This window comes from Salmo trutta, chromosome 31, assembly GCF_901001165.1.
Source record: "Salmo trutta chromosome 31, fSalTru1.1, whole genome shotgun sequence".
Classification (NCBI taxonomy): Eukaryota; Metazoa; Chordata; class Actinopteri; order Salmoniformes; family Salmonidae; genus Salmo; species Salmo trutta.
Window position 1 is genome coordinate 7,702,691 of NC_042987.1, and position 11,748 is coordinate 7,714,438.

The 11,748-nt window shown below is 43.8% G+C and overlaps 1 protein-coding gene across 5 annotated transcripts in view; it reads left to right on the forward strand.

The window, feature by feature from the left end:
* The window catches only part of LOC115169412 (transcription factor E2-alpha), a 40,487-nt gene extending 28,954 nt beyond the window's left edge, over nucleotides 1-11,533 (forward strand). For 2 of the 5 annotated variants that reach the window (XM_029724996.1, XM_029724994.1), the window contains exons 13-21: nucleotides 146-224; nucleotides 798-874; nucleotides 1,057-1,236; nucleotides 1,427-1,514; nucleotides 1,656-1,788; nucleotides 2,122-2,175; nucleotides 5,526-5,776; nucleotides 6,586-6,732; nucleotides 6,832-11,533. In XM_029724996.1, coding sequence (XP_029580856.1) covers nucleotides 146-224; nucleotides 798-874; nucleotides 1,057-1,236; nucleotides 1,427-1,514; nucleotides 1,656-1,788; nucleotides 2,122-2,175; nucleotides 5,526-5,776; nucleotides 6,586-6,725 — 1,002 coding nt within the window. In that variant the 3' untranslated portion in view covers nucleotides 6,726-6,732; nucleotides 6,832-11,533. Of the gene's footprint in view, nucleotides 1-145; nucleotides 225-797; nucleotides 875-1,056; nucleotides 1,237-1,426; nucleotides 1,515-1,655; nucleotides 1,789-2,121; nucleotides 2,176-2,901; nucleotides 3,144-5,525; nucleotides 5,777-6,585; nucleotides 6,733-6,831 lie in introns of all 5 variants that reach the window. The other 3 variants (XM_029724995.1, XM_029724997.1, XM_029724998.1) reach the window with 3 other exon arrangements.
* The last annotated feature ends 215 nt before the right edge of the window (nucleotides 11,534-11,748 follow it).

The window sequence follows — 11,748 nt, forward strand, 5'->3', positions numbered from 1 at the left end:
AAATGTAATGTTTTATGCGTTCTCCACACTCTCATCCTCACAAGAACGTCCCCTAAGAAGGCACTTGGAACATGAGTGTGGAGCACGGTAGTATGCATATTGAGAAACACCCACCATTTCATGTTGTCTTTTTGTTTCTGTGTAGATTTATCCCTCAGACCACAACAGCAACACCTTCCCATCATCTCCGTCTACTCCAGTGGGCTCTCCCCAGGCCATAGCAGGTGAGTGGGCAGGGAGAATACACCTGTAGCTAGGAGGATCGCTCCTGGGTTAGTTAGACTAAGGGCTAACTTAGCATAGCGTTTCCCAAATGGTGGGTTGGAGCCTACTACTAGTTCCTATTCCGTCGTGAATGAGGACTGGGCTAAGGCGTTATTTCGCTAAGTCTTTGGGTGAGTAAAAGGGCAAAAACATTAGTGAATCACTGACCTATGAGATCACACCTGTTTTAGGCCTTAGGGGGCACTATCCTGGGGTGTACGGTTACAGCCACATGGAAAACAACAAGAAAATATATTTTTGAGGCAGAGGAAGCTTAAATGACACTGTTTACAATGATAATATGGCTCCATCTATTGGTTTAGAGTGGAACTGAGTAATAGGATTAGGTTCTTGCTTGACAACAGTGCTTTGAGTGTGGCGTCTGAATGGGGTTTAGGGTTGACTGCTTTTTAGCCGACAAGAATGGACCGTTTGCCTGGTAGCTGGACAGACCCACTCTTGCAGTTAGCGCCTACTGTTTTCACAGACCCGTAAGGTTGTTGTCCAGATGCTCAATGTCTCTACCTCTGTAGGTTCTGCCTCTCAGTGGCCCCGGGGCTCGGGACAGGCCACACCCTCTCCAAACTTCGAGGGTGGACTGCAGGCTCTGGTGAGTAACTTATCATGTTCAACTCCATGCATGTGTGCAGTGGCACTGGTATGAGTAACAGCCCGAGAGGATCAGAAATACCACCTTGATCTAAGCAAGTTGGAGGAATTTAAAATCGATAAATTAACAGTGTTGACTCATTAGTTTTCCTTAACCCCGCCCTTTCCCCCTCCCCCCTACAGCAAAACAAGATGGAGGACCGTTTGGAGGAGGCCATCCATGTGCTCCAGCGTCACGCCGGGGGACAAGGGGGTCCAGGGGGGCTGGCTGACATGCACAGCCTCCTCAGTGCCGGGATAGGAGGGCTCGCCCAGGCCTTCAACAACGCTGGCCTGGGACTGGCCAACAGACTGCCCAGTCTGGTAAGAACAGGAGGGATAAATGCATAGAGGCCATATCTAGCCACATGGGTGGTGTAATGGTTTGGGGTGTTATGTCCATTGATTAGTGTCACTATTATGTACATCCTCCTTCATGTGATACCAATGTAACACCTACTTGTCCGTAGTACTGTCTACTTGCCTAATACCATGTTTCTCATCTGCTCTGTAGATGTCCAACCACCACGAGGACTCGACTGGTGGGGGTGTGCATGGTCACCACGGCCCTCCCTCTGGCAGCCAGCCCGAAGGCTTCACCAGTGAGTGTCGTCCCCCCCCCCCCCTCTCTTTCTTTTCCTCATCATTTCAGGAAAGGACACACAATGTTTGACACTCTCTCTCTCTCTCTCTCTCTCTCTCAAATTATGAGCTGTGCTTTTCATTGACTTATCTTCCCTTAGGCCTCTCTCGCTCGACACACTCATCCAGTGGCTCTGACATCAAAAGGGAGGACAAGGAGGATGACGAGAATTCCTCTGTGGCTGACAAGTCAGAGGATGAGAAGAAAGACTCGAAGGCCCGCACTCGAACAAGGTGACTAACCCTTCTGATAGCGACAAAACATATCAGAAACACACACACATCCATATGATTTGAAGTCCGTCTCTCTCGGCCAAATCCTGACTTGAGACGCGCGTATGTGGGGTCTGTGCCACTGTCATAAAGGGGGTAAACTCTCACTCGCTGAACATTATCATGATTTATTTAATGGTTTAATTTATCTGCTGCTTGAAAATGATTAAATGTATTCAGCGAGTGCAGGCTTGCCATCATTATTTCAACTTAACACGGCCCCAGCACCCAAAAAGAGGTGATTCTCCGTAGCACTGTTGTCATTTTTGCCCTCGTGTCTACCGTTGTTTTCAGAGAGATGTTCTCCTTCCAGACCTTCTCCTCCTCCCTATCAGACACGGGAGCAGAGTAAGTCTGCATCCAATCACGTGAGCCTCACACTTAAGGGGGTGTGGCCATAAATATAGCTATTTAATTATTTTGAGAATAATAAAAAAACGGATTATATCAGAACCATTTTAGACTGTGGGTAGAATTTCAGCGTTTAAAAAAAAAAAGTACTCAGGCATAGCAAACTTTTTTTTGTTTTTTTTTTGTTTCTTGAGCCGTGCTGTTAGTGCCTTGAGAATGGTTTGTACAATCTTGAAATTATAACACATTCTTATAGCATACAATCTCTGAAGCAGATAACCTGAGTTTAATAACTGATGGCGTAAGTATTATGAATGTGAATGTTCAATTTGATGCCTTGCATTTCAGTTAAATAAGGTGGTATCATGTCAGAGCTATTTCATGAATGTAAACCTGGCTTTTATTGTTTATGTTCTGTCAGTTTGCAGAAATATGTAACTGATGATTTATATAAAGTCCTGTGTTGTTGTAAAATTTCTAGCAACATGTTTGCCCCAAAGTACTTAATTAAAGTAAGTACTTTTTGTAATCATCGTCCACAAACTAGTACAGCACTCTCCCCGAATGATAAAATGTAGTAATTATCTAGCGTGAACAAAACATAATACTTGTTTGGACAGTCTTGTCCATGTTAGTAAATATGTCAGTCATACCCATGTAATGTCTTCTATCCCCCCTTCCAACCAAACCTTCCCTCCTTGGGCCACATTGACTTTTCATCAGTCGTGATGATGAGGACGAGGACGAAGAGGATCTGCCGCCGGAGGTGAAGGTGGAGCGGGAGAAAGAGCGGCGGGTGGCGAATAATGCCCGCGAGCGGCTGCGCGTGCGGGACATCAACGAGGGCTTTAAGGAGCTGGGCCGCATGTGTCAGCTCCACCTGACTAATGAGAAACCCCAGACCAAACTGCTCATTCTGCACCAGGCCGTTAATGTTATACTCAACCTGGAGCAGCAAGTCCGAGGTCAGTGTGCTGTCACTGGGGGATCCAGGGTAGGGCCGCGTCCCAATTCTGAGTTTCTAGTCTCCTGTTCTTCTTGTTGAAGGCCCTGGGATGTGTCTCGATAGTCTTGAATGGTTTGGTCTCTGTGGCTCTCTTCCTTCATTGATGTGATGTAATTGGAAAGGTGTCAGTCCATATTGCTTTCACCTGTTCTGTGTTTTTAGATCATTGCAGATGAAGGAGAGGAGACTAGGAGGGGAGGCCACTTTCAAGTATCGAGATGCCTTTAGACTAGTTTCCAACCATCAAGTTGTGTTTGTTGATCAGTGATGATGGGAGGAAAGGGGATGAGGAAAGCAGGCTATTTAGACTGTTTTGGGACTAGCCCTTCTCGAGTCCTATAAGACTTTGCTGCTGTGGACACATACAGGCCAGCACTGGACTCATGTCTGGTGACGTATGTGTTGCCTGCTCTAAATGGCATGGGGCTGTCTGTCTGGGCTGTCTCCACTGTAAAATATGCTTCGTGTGACTGCCTCACCTTCCACTATATTAACATTACATCTCTGATTTCCTTTATTTGCTTCTATCGCTGTCTGTGTCCAATCACTGTGCTTCTTGTCTGAGGCCTTAGCAACATGGCAACACAGATTTACTTTTTAACAACATTATGTAGTAACATTATGTAGGCCCTCTACCTCCAATCTTCTTACACTTCACGTTAAAATGATTTCAGGACCAGATGATGGCTTCTGTATTTGTTTCATCAGCTTTGGCTAATGGCCCAATTTTGAAGTGTGAAGATTTTGTCTGAAGGGGTTTTACATTTTTTCCAAATGTAAAACACTCATAAGCAATATATCACCAATCCCAAGTTACGTTCTAGTCTTGTTTTATTTCTCTTGGTTTAGCTTATATGGGCTTGTCTCCTCTGTTATCCACAAAAAAAGGAAAGAAATTCAGACAGCTATCGTTTGACATTTACCCCTCAAGTTGTTTTAAAAACAAGACCTTACCACTTCTGTTTCTACAAATGTGTTACTGTTATCTGTGTCTGGCTCTATGCATTGACCCCCCCCCCTCTGTATTCTGCTTGCTGATTGGCTATGCAAATGCAGACACAGGTTGTGATTGGATGGAGGGGCTCACTGTTCTGCTCCTATCCCATTCCTCCTCAATGTATTGTTGCATGCCCTTATTTGTCAAATGTTAACTTTTTTTAATGTACTGATTTCGTTGGTCATCTCCACGCCTCTCCCTCTATTCAACCCCCTCCCTCTTTCTCTTTTCGTCGTTTACTTTTGCAGATGGCAGCAGTGACTTCAGCTTCCTTTCATTCCGATAATACATCTATGGCCGCTGATGTATTTAACATGAGGCACCAGTGGCATTCAGCTCTCTGTTGTCCTGTTTCCCTATCTCTCCCCCCTGGCTTCCTCTCTGGCCTTGTGTATGATCTAGACCTGCCAGAGGGCGTGTCGCTCTCTTTCTCCTTCTTTCTCCCTCTCTTCCTTGGTCTTCTTACCGCCTAACTGACAGCCCCCACCCCCCAAAAGGCCTCATATTATCCTCTGACTCCCACCCTGGACCCTGATCAGCAGAAGACACAGACTTGTCTTGGCTTTCAGATTCCATTTGGAACATTTGGTCTGATAGTTGTCAACCCATAGCGGCTCAACATTCAAAACGCTCAATTTGACAAAAGAACCCTAAAATGATCTATTTTGGCCAAGTGAAAGTCTGCCGAGAAGTAATAAAGTTGCTTTGTTAAAACGGTTTTGTTGTTACATGCCAATTTTCTTTCTTCGGAAGTGAATGTCATTTGCAAGGTCCAACGCGGTGCCTTCGTTGACAGTAGCAGTAGTGCTCTGGCCTTAGGATTCCTCCATGTTAAAAAGCATATTAAAGAAAAGGATTCTAGTACCATGTCCTTGGCGGTCCATCCCTCCGCTCGATCTCTCGCTCTCCTGCACCTTGGCGCCACTCCACTGGGATCAACCATCCGTGACCCCCATCCTCCTCACTGGAATACATTGTCCATCCGGACCTCCACAGCTTTCTGCTGCTGGCCTCCTGCCCAAATATGGCACTTAAATAATGACTGCTGTCAGCTTCAGCCAACCAGGCCGTCTGCTCTAGGGTGTGAATTGAGTAGTGTGCAGGGAATGCTGTAGCCCCTCTGAGGTCACACTCCAGGGAGAGGCTGCCCCTAAATGCTCGTCTAGGATCAGATCTAACGATGAGCTAACTGACCCTGGAACAGCAATTTGCTATCCAAGGAAACTTTCCGCAGAAATTGTCCTTAGGGCTGTAGTTAGGGGCAACTTAAATCTGTAAGGGCAACTTGGAGGGTAAAAGCAGCAGGTGTTGGGGTGTACCATAACGACCCTCCTCCCTCCTCAGCAGCAGCAGCTGCAGCACGGCCTCGCTGAACGATGAGAACCTGACGGCCGAGGAGAAGGAGAAGCGCGAGCGGGAGCGCCGCTCGGCCAACAACGTCCGGGAGAGGGTGCGCGTGCGTGACATTAACGAGGCGTTCAGGGAGCTGGGCAAGATGGTGCAGGTGCACCTGCGCAGCGACAAGGCCCAAACCAAACTCATCATCCTGCAGCAGGCCGCGCAGGTCATAATGGGTCTGGAGAAGCAGGTCCGAGGTAGGCCTCTCTTTACGAATAGATCCAGTACCGCCAACCACCTTCACTCAGCCAATTAGCTCTTAATACTGGGCATGGAGAATCAGGTACAAAGTAGGGCTTCCTGTACCAACCGACCCAGTAATGTCCACCTCCAACCAGTCAACTGGGGCTTGACTAGTATGACGGCTAAAGAGATCATACTGTGCCTGGAGATGCAGGTGCGACATAGGGCTTCCTTACCAAAAATTCCAGATCCAGTATGATTCACCTATAGGCCCTCTACCTCCACTCAACCACCAACCAGCAGTCACAGCTCTACATGCACTCACCTGCCTCTGACTGTCCTTCTATCCTCTTGGATAATGGAAAAGGGGCGAGCAAAAAGAGATGGAGGTGGGGAAGATGGGGGCTGCACCTCTGTCAAATACTTAATGATCTCACCACTGCTGCCATCTGGTTGTTCCTCTGTCCTGTCCAGCTGTCACTTCCGTTCTCCATTTTGGTCTACTGTCCACCATGCTTTCCGGCGATATACTTTTAAATATTTGTTTCATGACTAGAATCTCGCAGCATTTACACCTTAATCATACCTTCTTTGCCCGTCTAACCCCTAACCCTTTTTGTTTCTAACATCTCTCGTTCTTCTATACGCCTAACCTTCTCCGTTTACTAGAATATACTGTGAAACCTGATGGTTTTGCCATTTGCCTCCATCTCTTTGACAATCTTCTTGATTGTGTTCACCATCGGTTTACCTGAAGTTTCAGCCAAAACCTGTAGATCCACTCCACCCCTCTGATTCTCACCTGTGTGGCCTCTTCCTAAAGAGCGTAACCTGAACCCCAAGGCAGCGTGTCTGAAGCGGAGGGAGGAAGAGAAGGTTTCGGGGGTGGACCCCCAGATGCAGATGGGAGGGGGGCACCCCGGGTTAGGGGGCGATGGACACAACTCTGTCAGCCATATGTAACACCCGGGTAAGTTGTCATTCTCTGCTGTCATACTGTCCATATCGCATGTATTGTGGCATGATGTGTGTTTACCATAATATAACAATCCCTGTTTCTCTCTTCCAGCTCCTGATCCTGTTGATTTGTACAGCTCTTAGAAGACGTGGCCTTATTCTCTTATCATGCATCTCGGTGTGCGTCAATCCACAAAGGTGCTCTCTATATATGCTAGCACATATAGTGGAGAAGCGCATTCTCACACAGACACACACAAAACTGACAAACGCCAGTGGCCACATTCCTGACCATGAACACAAGAGCAACATACACACCAATACACAGAGTTTTGAAGAATACTTACAGTTAACACCCTGAACTCCAAGGAGAGACTGGATCACAGGCAGAGGAAATTTAAACGCAATGATATTTTTTTTGCGTAATGGTCATGTTTTTGTAAGACATTTTGAAGAAGTTGCTTTACGTGTTGGGAGCAAAATTTGTTTGGATCAAATAGTATTTTTGGATCAATTGCTCATGTGAGCAACCTAGGATTTTGTGTCCTTTTGATAGTCATTTGCCATTCCCACCTGAAAAGTAGGTCTTACTTTCATCACAAGAAAAGGTGACATCAGAATCTAACCTGTATGAGTAACTATGTACCTGATATACATGCATAACGCCAAGGCTTGGGCAAGTTACAATTGTCGTCGTCGTCGTCATCCCCCCCCCCCATCATTTTTACTATTTTTCTCAATGTCAAACACAGAGGTAGAGTTTGAGGTATCCAGCCACCAGAATTTAAAAGACTGGACTGTCATAGTGACGAATGGACACTTATTGAATTGGCAGGCAGAGTGCTGTTATATAGCACAATGATAAAAAGGAAACCCTAGCCAACTTTGGCCATATTTCTTTGTTTATGCCTTCTCGTAAGGGCTGCCCAGACACAGGCCCGCCTGAAGATTTATTATGGTGTGTATTTTTTTGATCCAGGGATCCTACAAGCCTTCCTTTTTTCTTTTTTTTCTTTTTGTCCTCATCTGTTTGTCGTCACTGCCATGAGTGGAGATGAAGGACTGCCAGTGAGGAAGGTGAGCTCATCAATACATACTGAGACCCAGGACAGGTCATGATGACTCGCTACTAGCTGAAAACCACTCCCCTTTCACCTACTATTCCACAGGATCACACTGGCATGGTCATCTCAAGACTTCCTCACTCTGTCTTGGGGAGATTGGACTGAAACATGCAGGAAGTGTGTGTGCTCTGAACCAGAGCAAGCCTCTCCCCCTCCACTCCCTCTACCGTACCCGTCTTTGCCCCTCTGGTTCTGTTTCCATTTCAGCCAGGCCATGTGGACGCGTGGTCAGTATACTCTGCCTCAAACTCAGTCAACCACATGCCTTCATTGCCTTCTCCTCTTCACGTTTGTGGAGCTAGTGTCATCAGTTGGCAAGGCAAACCTAGATGTCCAGGTCATGTGTACTTAAAAGACTATGTAAGACGGACTATGTAAGTTTTCAGTAGACTAAAGTTAGTTTGAAGAGTATGGAAGAGGAGAGGCTATATGGACACACTTGGTGCCCAAATTGATGGCGTATGTCGTGCAGCTTAGTCAAGTGGAGCTGAACCGATTCAGCTCAGTCAGTCGCGCTGAAGAGACCTTCCCAGCTAGCTAGTTTATGCTCGTGGCTAGAAAATTCAGCAAGAATTTAAAACTTGTCTGCCGAAGTTGGGACTTGGAAGAGTGTTCAGAATCATTCAGTTTTAATCAGAGTAATTGTTCATCCAGATGGTGACTACCAGTAGAACAAGTTATTTCTCATCTAGGCTGCTATCCTACTCAAAATAAAATCAAGTGGGATGGAACAAATTGTCCCCTTTTAACTACCTCCGGGGATATGTTATACTGCTGCCCAGTGGGAAGCAACTCACGCCGACAAGCACCACGTCATTCGCGCCGGTCTGTCGTTACTCGCCCATAGAAATAAGCTTTACTTTCTTTTACAAGTTTTTATTTTTTTAACTAGCGCCATGCTGCTGTTTTAGCCAGCATAAACTAGCTAGCTGTGAAGGGCTCATCTGGACGACAGACTGAACCGAAGCCATTCATCTCCACTCGACCCACGGCTGCATCATTCATTTTGGCACCATGCGTATCCGTATAACCTCTCCCGTACAGAAGGAATGGCTGTTGGACTTCAAGAGGGTTTATTTTGTGGTGTGCATTCTGAAATGTCATGGATATCTTCCCTTGAATGCATTCAACTGCCATCGATGGACAATTTTTATTCCTTAAATTACAGGAAGCATTGGGTGTTTTGAACAATTTACAAAGCCTAAGGATCCTCCTTTTTGTAGAAGTGATTTGTTTTTCGTTTGTTTTTTTACTTTGTAAGATAGCTGTATGAGTTTTATTTTGGATTGCTTACTTTCTTTTCATTTACATTGTTTAAATGTAAGGACGACTCGTTTTAAAGATACCAGGAACAAACTTTAAGTGTCTCTCTTCCCTCCCAAACGTAGTGATCTCTTTATTTTTTTTTTACATTGGGAAAAGCATGACGTGCCAGTTGCTTTGGTGTAAAAGTAGTTAATGCCAACTCCTAATCTGGCTAGAACATCCCCAAACTGTTTTGGAAGTACCGGTAATTTGGAGAATGTCTGTTTCAGGAAAAAAAACTGCAAAAAGTCTGTATATGTAATTTAAACCAGTTATTACTACTTACTCACTATCAAAGGAAAATGGAAATGTCCAAATATAGAGTACCACAGTATGAGTCATAATACCCATCAAACCTAGCAGTCAACGAGATATGGTTCCAATTGTTTTTCCACCATTCATTTTTCCCATAGGTGATTTTAGACACACTTAAAATAAGGGCTGTGTTTCATGTATGTTTACCCTGGTGTGACGTTTTGATAACCGAGAATCTTTTTAGGACAAGGTAATTTAACAATATATTCGCTACTACAAATGCCATGATGATCTGGACAAGACTGCCGAATCAAGGCAGTAATGTCTGGATTAACAATCTGTTAGCTTATTGTTGTAATTAATAAATTGGCTAAATTTCTTTAAATTTACAATTCTGGGAACTGTCTTGTGCAAGTTGTAAATTGACACACTACCTGTTAGCAAAGGTGTTAGCTTGAGATGGTGTGCAGGAGCTTGCAGGGATTTGTAGTTTTGCATGGTCTAATTTGATGGTCATTTGCATTTTTGAATCTGAGCGTAAATGGAGTCGAATATATTGATAAAAGTCCCCTTGTCTGAGAGAGATTTACATGGTTGTCAAAACGTCAGGCCAGGGTAAACCTACACGAAACACAGCAGCCCTTTTGTTAAGTGGTTCCAAAAATCCCCTGTGTGAAAAATGCATGGTGGAAAAACAATTGGAACCATTTCCCTGTTTGATTGCTAGGTTTTATGACTCCTACTGTGGGGCTCTATTGGCAAGCTTTGTCACGCAAACATTTAGTACAAACTATTGAAAAAGGAACAAAATTCTATGAAGTGTTTCATACAAGTCAGATTTTATATCAATACCTTTCGGCTTGCTAGGTCTACAGTTGCTGTATTGTTCATGTCTGTTGGTCCTAGTTAAACATTTCAAAACAAACAGAAAAAGGTGAGGAATGAATGAATGAATGAATAGGGCAACCTTAGTCATTCTCCTGACTTCGGGATCATTGTTAGTGGTTACTCACCAGTGCCTGAACACTGTTGAATTGCTATTGTCTCTGCATGTATGGCTTTCCCAGAGAACCTTTTACAGATTAACAAGGTTGACATGGGAGGGAAGAGTGGGGCAATGCTTCAGTAAATCTCTATGAATATTGTTCTTATTAGCGCCCCAAGTAAAATAAATTATGAAGTGATTTTTTTTTTTTACACCTTTTCTCTCTGTTAATGATGGCATCTCAGATTTTGGCAAACAACTGAGTCCGCTTTGATTTACTAAGCCCCATTACCCTTTTCTATAATAGGAGTGTCCCCAGACCTTTTATCTTCTGTACAAACCATTGGCGATTTGGAAACAATACTTGTGTGGAATAGACTTATGATGTCCATATTTTTTTTATTTGCAACAATCTGAACTTTTATTTTCTACTGAATAGGGCAGAGATTAAATTTTGTTATCATATCAAACATCTGAAATTGACATGTCCTATGTGTACCTATACAGGACATGGCCAGTTTTGTTTTAATTATCAACTAAACAGTATTTTCCCGTGCAGAGTGATACTGAATTGTAACAGTATTTTCTTGACTTTGTCAGTTTGTCTTTCATAATAACCATCCTCCAGATTAAACCCTAAGCATTAGTATCAGTAATGTATTATTTCCAGCTCAACTGCCATTGGTTTATCTGTTTCACAGAGGACATGTATTGTCTTTTGATTTATTACTCGAATGAGATTTGAAAACTCAACATCGCTGACGTGTGTTCCTTTTTGTTAATATTAACTGAATGTTGAGTACAGTATCCTTAGAACTTCCCTTTGTCAAAATGCACAACTAGTATTTTGCCAGGGGGCCTCTCATGGTCTGCCAATCTCTGCCCTGTTCAACAGATGGACACACTGCTACAAAACTCACTGTCTCTCTTACATTGGGGACAGAATCCATTTGTCCTCAAAGTGCCTCCAGTTTCCTATTTTTTATATATAAAGTAGATATTCAGAACTGTCGTGTATATAACAGTAATTTAGCAATAAATGTGCCATTTTTAATAACAGAAATATACATTTTTTTCAATGTCTGTCTTTTTGAGCTTGTATACCTAAATGAGAAAAAACATTGTAATAAAGGGTTGAAAACATACTTAGATTATTTGCTTTTATTGTGTGTAGACTACTGTGTATTGAAAACATGATTATCTCTCTGCGAAAATCTACTACAGTGCAATTCCACCCTTCTCCCTGATGCTCACGCCCTCTTCATGGATTTAGAAGTAATAGGTAGATCTAAGAAATATAGTTGAATCACCGCCTAGCATCAATACAACCATTTGTTCCTTTTCAGGCCTCGTAATATTT